At 41.5% G+C, this 13,238-nt stretch overlaps 1 protein-coding gene across 1 annotated transcript in view; it reads left to right on the top strand.

Moving 5' to 3' along the window:
• The window catches only part of ICA1L (islet cell autoantigen 1 like), a 60,915-nt gene that overhangs the window by 149 nt on the left and 47,528 nt on the right, over positions 1-13,238 (top strand). The window contains exons 2-4 of the mRNA XM_074967953.1: positions 1,807-1,868; positions 4,334-4,372; positions 10,414-10,579. Coding sequence (XP_074824054.1) covers positions 4,356-4,372; positions 10,414-10,579 — 183 coding nt within the window. The 5' untranslated portion in view covers positions 1,807-1,868; positions 4,334-4,355. The remainder of the gene's footprint in view (positions 1-1,806; positions 1,869-4,333; positions 4,373-10,413; positions 10,580-13,238) is intronic.

The following is a 13,238-nucleotide window of genomic DNA, read 5'->3' as shown; positions in this document are numbered from 1 at the left end:
CGTGGCCGTACACCGGGCTGGGGAGGTGGAGACGTCTCCCTGTCTCCGCCGCCCCGTGCGCGCCCTCTTTACTGCCCGTTACCGCTGCCCTGCTCGCTGCCCGTTATGCCCCCCCACACACACACACAGCACGCGCCGCTCCCCTCGCTGCCCGTTACCGGCCCCGCCCCATACACACAGCACGCGCCGCCCCACTCGCTGCCCGTTATTCTCCACAGCCTCAGAGCACGCGCCCCCCGCGCTGCCCGTTACCGCCTCCCGCCAGCGCCCAGCCTGCCCCAGGAATGTCAGTTACTGCGCCCGCCAGGACTCCCTCAGTGACACTTACTGTGCCCTCCAAAATCTTAGTGCCCCCACAGCATTCCCCCTCCATGCCCTCCCCCCTGCAACCTAGCACCTCATCACTGCCAGTTACTGTTCCCCCAACAGATAGCGCCGCATCACTGCCAGTTACTGCCACTCATGTGTGTCTGCCTCAGCAACTTCTTTTTCTTCTCCTGGCTATCAGGGCCCTTCCACCCCAAATTTCCATGGGGGCCCTTTAGGGTGACCAGACAGCAAAGTGTGAAAAATCGGGACAAGAGGTGAGGGGTAATAGGAGCCTTTGTAAGAAAAAGATCCCAAAATTGGGACACCTGGTCACGCTATGGCCGTTAGCTGCAGAGTGTAAAATGGGATTTCATTTCCATTGGGGATGAATGAAGCACATATTGTGATGTGCTAGTAGGAGGACGGTTGAAAGAGCTCAGGCTATTGCTACTTGGCATCTTTCTCATTTGAACAACATTTAACATATGTCTTCAAACTACTGATCAGATATAACTACTGCTACTAATATTTCTACAGCATCTACAGCTCTCAATGGGACTAGAGACCCAGTGTGCTGGGGTCTGTACTAACAACTATGAAGAGACAGTGGTAGGGTGACCAGATGTCCTGATTTTATAGGAAGTTTGGATTTTGTGGGCTTCTTCTTATATAGGCACCTATTACCCCCCACCCCCATCCCAATTTTTTATACTTGCTATCTAGTCACCCTACACTGTGGGTATGTCTACACTACAGTATAAACACAAGGTTTGAACTGAAGCCTAACCTCCTCCCCCCACTCCCCTTGCATCTACACACAAATCACTCTAATCCAGGGCTAAGCAGCCACATTTTGGGAGTACACTAAGCAGTCTGGGTATGGATGGCTGGACACAAGCTTGCATAATACAGTATAGACGCTGGGACAAAGGATTCAACAGTTCCTAAACTGGGGCTATAAATGAGTGTCAAAGCTCAAGCCCTAGATTAACAATCAGAGATATAATTTAAAGTCTAACAGAACATTCTTAAAACAGAAGTTTGCCAAAATTATAGATGATAATCTCAAATTTCTCAGGACTTTTAAGCACTTTTGATTGTCTTTGAGACAATGTTTGGGGCTGTTAAAACCTGGGGAAATGTTCTTTCTGGTGCATTCCCTATGTGAGCTTTTGGGTATTTTCACATACATGGACACACACAATCACCTTCACATCCTAAAACTAAAGAAAGTAAGAAGGCTGATACATCTCACAGGTAATGAAAAATAGAAAATGAAAAATAAGATACTTAAAATTTTAGGAGTTCACAAATTGTTCAGTTCTCACAGTCTTCTGGACTCCCATGGAATAGGTCTGGAACTGTAGTCAGGGCGTTAGACCGTGATGTTCTGCTGGCACTGTGCTTCTTGTTAGCAGGCCTTATTTGGGGGCCTGAAAAGACTGGTCAAATGTTGGCATAGACTGTTAATTGATGTTATGACTTCCTCTCACTAAGGTGATCAGTCTTGATGATTCTGGAACATCGGTCTTCCATGAAATAGCTTGTTGACCTGAAAGGTGAGCTTTCTCAGCCTTATCCTGATTCTTATGATTTACGAGTTTTACTTGGTCCACCTTGCAGCTCCTCCCTCCAAGGTCTTTTGACAGATCAGGTGCAAGGCCTATTATGAAGCCATACAACTCAATCTAGTTAAGGTTGAATTAGGTCATTGTTAGCAAGTGTCAACTTGGAAAAGGCCTTTTTAAGCCAGCAGTTTTTAAAATATTTGATATTTTCAATAATCACAATAACTACTGGTTTGTAGCCCTCCAAAATATGAAAAATCCTGACACACAAAACCCACTTTTGAGGAAGCTGGCGTGGTCTTATCAGAATCAAATGTTTTAAAAAGTCATGTCACCAGTTATCAGAAAATTCAATATAAAACTCCTATAAAAATAACTAATGAGAAAACCCTTAACATAACAAAGCCAGTTCTTCAAACATTCATTCATCCATCATCAAATGAAAAATAATCCAGACTTATGATAAATGTAATCAAGGCAATTATGATGCTAGTCCTATTTTGGAACAGGGCTATCGCTCAATTTATCTTCTAAAATCTAGATTTTTATAGAGCAAAGTTACTTTAAAGCTTATAAGTTTTAATTAACTGTTTCAATATATGACTCTGAAATCTGACAACTGGGTTTTAAAAACTTGATTGTAACTTTATTGCACATTTCCTTGCCAGCTAATTGAATCTTGGTAAATTGTACCAATGACAAAGAGACCTGTTGCAAGTTACTGAATTCTGCAAACTATCAAGTGAACAAAAATAAAAACATTCATGATGCATCATCTGTTTTCATCAGTTATAGTTTAATTAGTACTGTATAATGTACTGGTAATATCCCTGCATATTGTTCTTAATAATTGAAGACCCTATCTGCTATCACATCTTTGGGAAGTTTAGTTTAATTTAGTAATTTACTAGTACAAACTAAACAAGGATTAAATGGGCTTAAGTGCATCTGCTTTAGGGGGCATCATTTATTTAACTACACAGACTTCAAATTAATTTAGTTAAAACTGTACAACTTTTCTAATATAGACAAGTCCTAAATATTGAGCAAATAGATGCACATTGGGTAAATGTCAATATGTATTTGTATAAAACCACACTGACTCTACTCATTAGGTTTGCTTCATTTGAGTGTGCAATCAGTTTTCTCTTTTAAAAATAAAAAAAGTCCCAGAGATGATGTATGTGGAAAGCCTATCTACAGAACAGGTGAGACATTTAATGAATGTTCCTAGGGCTAGAGTTTTTTTCTACATGATTTTTCTGTGGAGAATTTTGTTGTAGAAAGGAATCAAGGATGAGAAAAAAGTTTTCCAAAAGGTAAAGAACAAACACTTCTTTTAAACCTCATGCTGTTCTAAGTTTCATGAATCAGCACCATGTTTCTCAGTGCCACGAGCTTCCTTCTCTCTGGTAAAATAATGAGGAGTCCTTGTGGCACCTTAGAGACTAACAAATTTATTTGGGCATAAGAGTTCGTGGGTTAGAACCCACTTCATCAGATGCATGGAATGAAAATACAGGAGCAGGTATAAATACATGAAAGGATGGGGGTTGCTTTACCAAGTATGAGGTCAGTCTAATGAGATAAATCAATTAACAGCAGGATACCAAGGGAGGAAAAATAACTTTTGAAGTGGTAAGAGAGTGGCCCATTACAGACAGTTGACAAGAAGGTGTGAGTAACGGTAGGGAGAAATTAGTATTGGGGAAATTAAGTTTAGGTTTTGTAATGACCCAACCTAAACTTAATTTCCCCAATATTAATTAAACTAGTTTTCCAACCCAAAAGAATATGAGATTTCAGAAATTTTCCCATCCCAAATTGGGACAAAAAGTCAAAATATCAAATAGTTGTGAACTAATAATTCAAAAAAATTTCAGATTGGATCAATTGAAATGTTTCATTCTGACTTTTTATTCCACCTTTTTTCCCCTATAAATTAATGTACATTTTGAAACAGAAAGTAGTTTAAAAAAAAACTTTTTGGTTTAGAAAATGTAGAAACATCCCATTTCAACAATTTGAAATTTATTTCGACTTGGGAAATTTACTGAAACTGACCTTTTCCCATGAACAGTTTTGGTTTTGATGAATTGTCATTTTCCAATAAAAAAACACTTAGTAGAAAAATTCCCAACCAACTCTAGCTTTAATTTCTTACTCCCACAACCCTGAAGCTTGATTTTCTGTAAGTTCTCAGCAAGTTTAGATAAATGTGAGTTTTCTTGTCTCTCTCTTCAGAAATATTGTTTTAGATCAAGTCCCCTTCTTCCCTCCTGTAACCTTACCCCGGACCATGGTATCCTGCCAACATATAAGAAATTTCTTTTTATTGCTCTTTTATGATTCAGCTTTCAGTTGCTGTTCCTTCTCTGTACTAAATGTGCTTTTTCTGGAATGATGTGGTGGAAGTGAAAAGAAGAGAAAAAAAATTTTTTGGTCTATTTCCATAGGTGTAACAATAACCACATCAGAATGGATAACCATCCTAGGTGAGTCAGGAATGTGTTACCTTATAGCAATATACAATACCCAGAAGAAAAATATTGCTGAAAAAAAGAGAGCCTTATTTAAAAATTTTAGCATTATCCTTCCTGGGGAAAAAAAGGCTGTAAAAAGACTGCACATGGTTTATAATATTATAAGAAACAAAATAATCTTTTAAAAAATGTTTAATTTGTGTAATTTCTTTTCTGACTGTCCCTCTTTATCTCCCGTCCTATGCATTGAATTTGTTTTCTGGGTGACTCCACCACAACATGAGTGTTCCCTGATCTTGAAGTGATTTACAAGAAGTGACCTGAAAAGTGTTTCAGGTAGCACAGCCATGTGGAAAAGAGGAAAGCTTCACACTGTTTTTGAGCCAAAGCAGTAACATAGTCTTGAAAATTATATATATTTTTAAAAGGTATTTCTCCCATCACCTTAGATTAATACAGGCTACAAAATTATTTCCTGAAATGGTTTTCAAGATTACATTTTTTTCAAAAAACAAAGGCTAGTTTTGGCTAGGGCACAAATGCTATCTCTTTCCCATCTTATTTGATGTTCCACCATACCTCTCCTCCAGTATCCAGCCACCGTTCTTTAGTTTAAACAGTCTTCCATATAAAAGTTCTCCTAGGCTGAGTCCACACTGTATAAAAGAATTGTGACAAGTGACCCCCTGGATCCCTTCTCAACTGGTATTGAAGTAATTTGCCTTGCTGATGTGGACAGGGTCAACACCTATTGCAGGAAGCAACACACCAGATAGACTTACACCATCAGAACTTGCAGCCTGGGTTCCACGGGCACAAAGTCTGTTCTAGTGTGTCAGCCTTAGCTTTGATATTCCCTTTTTATTTTGCTTTTGTCAACCTAAATGTTTATTTTAGTCAGGGGTGAAAGTAAAATGGAGCTCTTACCAGTTCAGGGCCATCTCCCCCTCCCTCCCCTCCCCAGAAGGGGTGGGGCCTCAGGCAGAAAGGGCTGGGCTAGGGTCAGCATCCGCCGGCCAGCCCATCTGCACTGCCTGGCCCACGTCACCCGGGAATCCAGCGGTGATTTAAAGGAGCAGCAGCGGCCGGAGCTCCGGGCCTTTTAAATTGCGGCCTGGGGGCAGCTACTTCTTTTGCCACTCCCCCGTTGGCGGCTGGGGGGGGGGGGGCACAAAAGGGGAAACAACAATAAAGCGCTGCCATGGCAGCGCTTTAAGGACCCTGCTTAAAGTGCTGCCGCAGCAGTGCTTTAATGTCACTGCCCCTTTTGCGCCCCCCATCGACGACCCGGCAGCGCTTTAAAGTCAGCGGTACGGGCCGGTATTGGCGGCTACTTTTTACCAGTATGCCGTACCGGCCCGTACCGCCTTACCTTCACCCCGATTTTACCATTCTGCATTTATGTTCTTGAAGGAGATTTTTTTTTTTTCATGTTTGCTTCATAGGAATTCATCGATTCTATTTGGCTGCATACACTGTTTACATAGTTAGATCCCAGTCATGCAAACATACAAACACATGAATGGTCCCAATGAAAGTTGTGCAGTGTTAAACATATACATAACTGTTTGCAGGATTGGGGCTTCAAACATTAATCCTGCAAGCTGATCTGTGCAGATGGACCCCTATGCCCATGTGGAGTCTTGCGGAAGCTGATAGGAAACGGCACAGAGTAGTTTGCAGGATAGGGCCTTTAATAAAAGTGACAGTTACTTTTTGGTAGAAATAGCCCTAGTTAGGTCTTTATGAACATCATTTGAGAAACAGAGAGATGCTCAGTATCATGGTTACTGGGCACCTCTGTCCCCTTTCTGGTCTCTCTAAGTGTATGCCCTCAAGAATTTGGTCAACCCTGGGATGGAATTCTACAAATCTCTCATAAATAGACCAAGTTATTGGCTACAATACCCTATGTATCAACTGTTCTTACTCTGCAGGACCAACTGAGTTCAAACACCTGCAGTTCTCCTCTTTGGGAGTCTCTGATCAATGGCATACTATAATAAAACTGTCAAAACATACATATTATGTATTTTAACAGTAGAAAAAATGCCTTTAAGGAAAGAAATTTAAAACAGTCTACACATTTCTGTCTTATCTAAAGTCTTATTGTCACCTAATGGTAAACTAGGCAGACTTAACTTCTTCCAACACACTCAGTAGGTCCTTGTGTCTTAGTGTGGTTCCCCGAAACAACTCTCTCTCCCCCTTCTTTTGAAAGAGCAGTCCTAGGTAAACTTGCCACATCTCCTTTGATCTCCTGTGTTCCCAGGCTTTTCCTTTCTGGGCATTGTCGCTTTACTCTCAAATGTGTGCTGAGAAGTGACTTATTTTGAGCCATTCTTTCCTATCCTCTCTGTTTTTCTCATGCTATTAAAACTAAATCAATATACTCATACATTAAACATCCCAATAACCAGGTCAACATGCAGTATTCATAAATTACAGAGCAGTTCCAAATCAGTCACATCTAATAACCTGCAGGATCAGGCCTCAAGAGCCATAGTATCCAGTAGTGCTAATCTGCAATGCAAAGCACATCTGATCTAGTTTCTAAATCAAGCTTGCATGTATCAATTGGAGATGTTGTGCCTGGCATCATTTTACAAGGCTTCTCGAATTGCAGGTTTCAAATAACGGCTTCTTCTAATACAATATCTGACAGGATCTTAAAGTTGTGAAGCTGTTTAGACTCTCTCTTCTTTATTTAAGATAAATATACTGAAAAATGATATGGCAATGACAGATGGTTAGCTCTGATCCTCTAGAGCCACCTAACATATGTGCATGTCCACAGGCTTTAATTTCTTCATTAAAAATTACAATATCTTCTTTATTATATAGACATGTTTAGCATTTGGTGTTGTTACCAGTTCCAAACAGTACAATCAACTGTCCACATATCTAAATAGTTGTAAGATATCTGGGACTATTCTATGCAAGTTTAATAATCCTATTATAGCTTTGTTTTTGTTTTTTTAGTCCCGCTCTTGCTAGTGTTCCCTATCTATCCTGGCATGTTCTAGATATTGTTTAAGATAATAGGGGCTATGTCACATAAATATTTAAACAAGTCAAGAGGTGGAAATGTCTGACAAAGAATGAAAATTTGGTGCTCACTATTTCATTTCTGTTCTTTGAAAGGACTTGCCTGCAAATCTGATATTTTTTTCACAATACAGGAGCTGAGGGATCTATAGTATAGTTTCTCTCATGATTTACTATGCCATTTCATTTAAGCCTTGACAAAAAAAATACTATCTAGAGTTTATATAAAATATGTAGTTAGTTATTACAGCCTTGGAATACATAATTGTGATGGCCTCTAGAGTGGGTGGCTCTTCCGTTACACTACCCCCATTCCACGTCTGTACAACTACTTCTGTGTTGCTGTGGAGAATGGACATTAATGATGGACCAGAGGCGCCAACTTTCTAATGTGCTGGGGGAGCTCGACCCCTGCTCTGCCCCAGGCCCTACCCCCACTCCACCCTTTCCCCAAAGCCCTACCCCAGCCCTGGCTCTTCCCGCCCCCCGCTCCGCCCCCCTCCCCTGAGCATGCCCCGCCCTCACTCCTCCCCACCACCACCTCCTGCACACCGCAGAACAACTGATCACGGTGGAAGGGAGGGGGAGGCACTGATTGGCGGGGCTGCCGGCAGGTGGGAGGTGCTGGGAGGAGGGGGCAGAGCTGATTGGGGTGCTGCTGGTGGGTGCTCAGCACCCACCATTTTTTTCCCCCTGGGTGCTCCAGCCCTGGAGCACCTATAGAGTCAGTGCCTAGCTGATGCACACCCCCTTTTGAAGAACAGAAATTAATCAGCCAGATTTCTTTCCCCTATCCCTGATAAAACAGAATGAATGTTATGTTGTTTTAATAGGATGATCCAAATTGATCCAGTTGCCTAGCTGGGATTATTTTGGTCTAAGGATATGTCTTCACTGTAGAGTTAATCAGGTTATCTAGCCTCAAGTTAACTTTTCTTAAATTAGCCTACATCGAGTGAGAGTGGCCACACTCTGAAATAGCATTTGAGCTGTAGAGTGGTCATTTTAGCAGCTGACAAGTTGCACTAACTCCAGTTGTAGCCTGTATCCTGACAGGCCGGGCAACTCCAGTTACAAGCACCCCCACACTCAAGGGTTTTTGTGTACAGATGGGACTTGAATTGGGGCACCAGTCAAGGTATAATTCTAAATTCTCTAACTCAGCAGTGAAGACAACCCTTAATTGTTCTGTGAATTACAAGAGAGGTGCAGCTGTATGCAGTTACAACATTGTAAAGTTAGATGAACTTTGTTTAAATGAGACAGATGCTTAATCAGAATGAATTGGACTCTACCAGATTGTCCCAATTAGGTGAGTTATGCTAAAGAATGCTGAAGAAATCAGAAACTATGACAAATTTCATTTAGCTTTGTTCTTTTTGTGTGTGTATTGTATCAGTTTGGCAATTAGATTATTTTTATACAAAATTAAAACATGTAAACGTTGCAAACCTGTGAAATGTCTTCCAATGGACTCTCTAGCGAAAGTCAACCAATACTTGTCACGTCTTCACATGCGATCTGAACTGGTGTGATTTTGGAGAACCTGAAAGATAAAAATTTTGAGGCAAGTTATGTCCCTTTGACTTTGTTATTTGGGGCAGTCATGATAGGTGCCGACTCTGCGGATGCTCTGGGACTGGAGCACCCATGGAACCGGCAGCCCCTCAGATCAGCTCCTCCCCCACTCCTCTCAGTGCCTCCCGTCCACTGCGATCAGCTGTTCAGCGGTGTGCAGGAGGCGCTGGAGGGAAGGGGGAGAGCAGGGGCAGGAAGAACGCAGGGGAAGGGGTGGAATGGGGCAGGAAGAGGAGGGGTGTGAGTGGAACGGGGGTGGGAAGAGGCAGGGTGGGGGCTTGGGCGAAGGGGTTGGAGTGGGGGTGGGGCCTGGAGCAGAGCGAGAATCCAGCATCCCTGGGGAAATCACAAAGTCGGCGCCTCTGGCATTGAATATATATTTCATGAACAGATGTGTTTTTTGTTGAGTCAGTTGGAAATTACCTTTAAACCTTTGAAAGCATGCTAACATTCAATATACCAAACATCTATAAAGACAAAACACTGATATAATTTCTATTGAATGAAAATCAGTTATCTGAGCTGTTGAACCAAAAAGTTCCCTCATTTAGTTTTTCCAGTGCCTATATTCAACACATTTTAAAGTAGCTAGGAATTCTGATCTTTGTTTAGTCAGTGGCCATAAACAGAACCACCATGTCCTGTGAAAAGAAAAAGAGTACTTATTTATTTGAGCATTAAGTGAAGTAGCTATGTATGGGTTAGAAAATTGGAAGTTTACAGATACCTGCAACATTGTACATACAGCTGGTTGCATTTTTTTTTAAAATGAACCTTTTTCTCCCATTGGAAAATATGGGTTTGTCAAAATTGAACTTTCCTGTGGGAAAGTTGAGTTCTGCAATTTTTTTCCTTTCTTTCAGAAATCAAAACATTTTCTTTTGAGAAAAGTGAAATGTCAGCTCCAAAAGGAAAATCATTTTGAACTGTCTATTTAAAAGTAAAGAGTATTATTTCAAATTGATATTTTGATAATATTTTTAAATTAAAATAATTATTTCTTAAAAATAAAATAAAATTCTTAAAATAGTTTTGTCAGAATGTTAATTTTTCAGACCTTTTTGTTTTGTGAAAATTTGAGTTCCTATCCCAGTTTGGAATGAAAACAAATAATGAAATATCAAAATTCCTTTCCATACAGCTCTAACTGTACTAATCAGTTTCAAGCTACGCTGCAGTAAATAGTTCTAATGATTAAAAATATGTAAGTACCAATTCAGACATCATTATGATGGACTATGGGGCTTTCATACCAACTAGACATAATGCACAAATAGATTTCAAAGAGCATTCAGAAAGTACTATGTCAGCACTGATTGGCTAAATTGTTTTGCATTGGTAATACTTTATTAATTTCTTGCTTTGTTGTATACATAGTAAATTGTTGAAACAATTCTTTGGTCTGTTTACTAATCTTTTTCTCATAGTCACTCCAAGGATACCAATGGAAAATATAGGTCAGAAGACCAGTCTGTAGTCAGCAGAATGCAGAAGAAATACTGGAAGACAAAGCAAGTCCTAATCAAAGTTACAGGAAAGAAAGAAGACGAGCATGTGGTTGCATCTGATGCAGAGCTGGATGCCAAACTGGAGGTAAACGTAAGGATTATGTGACCATGTCTGTACTACAAACTTTGGTTGATGCAAGTTACATTGCTGTATAGCCACCAAAGTTTGTGTATTGCTCATGTGCATGCATACCTGGCTGCTTGCGTCAGCACTGCGCTTATTCTCTTGGTGTAATTGTGTTGATGTAAAGTACAGTGCACCACGGGTAGGTATCTCAGTGTGCCTCATGCTGCTGTTTGACACGATATCTTTTGGGAAGTTTTCGCAATGTGTTGTGGGACAGAAATGAATTGCCGAGGAATCTCTGGGAACTAGGGGTCAGATTCCCAGAATGCAACTTACTCCATCCCATAATTTGTGCCTTTTTTTTTTTAAATCCCACAAACCTGTGCAGTACATTTTGGTGTCCACCATCTCAGACCGAAGCATGGTGCTCTGCACTGCTCTCATGAATGTTGCAAATACAGGACACACTCAGACATCCAGGAAGTACCACAAGAACATGAGGGACATGATAATTTCTTCTTGGACATTTTGCAGAGGAACATCTCAGAAAATAATTCAAGGTTGTTGATGGTGTTCATGGAGCAGCTACATACAGTGGAGTACTGCTTCTGGGTCCATGAACTGAGCACCGACAGGTGGGATCATATCATAATGCAGGCTTGGGACAATGAGCAATGGCTGCAGCATTTTCTGATGTGAAAGGCCACATTCCTGAATCTGTGTTCTAAGCCACCTCAATCCTCTAGCGCAGGGACACCAGAATGAGAGTTGTACTGGCAGTGGAGAAATTAATTGTGATCCCGCTCTGGGAGCCTGCAATACTGGATTGCTACCAGTCAGTGGGAAATCATTTTAGAGTTGGAAAATCCACAGTGGGGGCTGTCGTCATGCAAGCCTTTAGGGCCATTATTTGTCTACTGGTATGCAGGACTGTGATTATCTGCAATATTCAGGACATAGTGGATGGATTTATAGCAGTGAAGTTCCTGAATTGGACTGAGGGCAATAGATGGCATGCACATTGCTTTTTTGGCACCAGCCCACCTTGCCATAGAGTTCTTCAACAGAAAGGGCTACTTTTCTATAGTTATCCAAGTGTTGATGGATCACTGGGGACCTTCACTGATATTGATGTGGGCTGGTCAAGGAAGGTGAATGATGCTCACATCTTCAAGAATACAGGACTGTTGAGAAAGCTGCAAACAGGCACGTTGTTTCCTGATCAGCAGATTACCTTTGGGGATATTGAAACTCCAATAGTGATTTGAGGGACCCAATCTACCCTTTGCTGATGAAGCTATACACGAGCCCCAAGCCTCAATAGCATCAAGGAAAGATTCAATGACTGACTCAGATGTAGAATGACTGTTGAATGCGATTTTGGTAGATTGAAGGAATGCTGGCACTGCTTACTTAGTAGATTGGATCTCAGTGAGAAAAATATCCCAATGGTTGTAACTGCCTGATGTGTCCTGCGTAAAATCTGTCAGGCAAAGGGGGAAAAGCTGCTGACTGGGAGGAGGTGGAGAAGCTGTCTGCTGACTTTGAACAGCCAGACACGGGCTATTACAAGAGCCCAATGTACAGCTATGCAGCTGAAGGAGGATTTGAAACCACACTGTCAGCCAGCCACAGTGGTGTTCTGTGATGGACTGTCCTTTGGGCCTGGAAATGGGACTTTGAAATTGGAAAGGCAGCAATAATTTCTTTCCATTTCATTGCACAAATATAGTCCATTGTGGTGATGCATACACTAGCTGTGGCTCTCACATAATTGTGAAGCTGTGGTTTTCTTTGCTGTCCCCCCCCATATGGAATGGTGGGGGTAAGGAGGTGGCCTATGATGCCACATGGAATGTGGGGAGGGGGGGGGGTGTAGGGAGTTGCTACTGTGGAGTTCTCCAAGGACTGCAAAAAGTGGAGAGGCCAGGATTTTTGGACATGTTGGTCAATCAGGGTCTGCATCATTTGGGTTTGCTGCCTGAAAAGACCCATTATGTCCTGATGCATCTTCCTCTCCTTTTCCTGCTGGGATTCCTGGGCCTGTCTCCCTTCTTTCCTTCTCCATACTGTCTGACATGCCTGGTGTTTGTGCAAACCAATGCTGCATTGGAACACAATCTCACTAAACGTTCTCCCTCATCCTCTTTTTTTCTCCTCCTCCTCAGGGTTAGCCATATTGCAGGTGTGGAGGGGACATCCCTCAAAGCTGCAACAGCAGCAACTGCTGCTGATAAAAGCAGACAGATGTATCAGTGGATTTACAGTCATACCAGAAAGGGAAAGAAAATTTTCAAACCTCACTTCCCTTAGTCCCATAAAACTTTTAATAAGACATTTATTAACACTTTGGCTGTAGAGCGCCTCTGCACAGCACTGCTCCCCAACTCCAGCCATAAAAACTATTGCCTGCTAGGGATGAGTATGGGGGAGGGAACTTCAGTTGCATGAAACAATAGAAGTTCAGTTCTTATTCCATGGGTATGAGTATAAGGCAATGGCATAATTCTCTTGCTCTACTCTGCGTGGATTAGGCCTCAACTGGAGTATTGTGTCCAGTTCTCGGTGCCACATTTCAGGAAGGATGTGGACAAATTGGATAAAGTCCAGAGAAGAGCAACAAAAATGATTAAAGATTTTGAAAACATGACCTATGAGGGAAGATTGAAAAAATTGG

Source organism: Natator depressus, chromosome 11 (genome assembly GCF_965152275.1).
Source record: "Natator depressus isolate rNatDep1 chromosome 11, rNatDep2.hap1, whole genome shotgun sequence".
Lineage (NCBI taxonomy): Eukaryota > Metazoa > Chordata > Testudines > Cheloniidae > Natator > Natator depressus.
The sequence above is the reverse complement of the archived record's forward strand: the minus strand, read 5'-3'. Positions and strand labels throughout refer to the sequence as shown.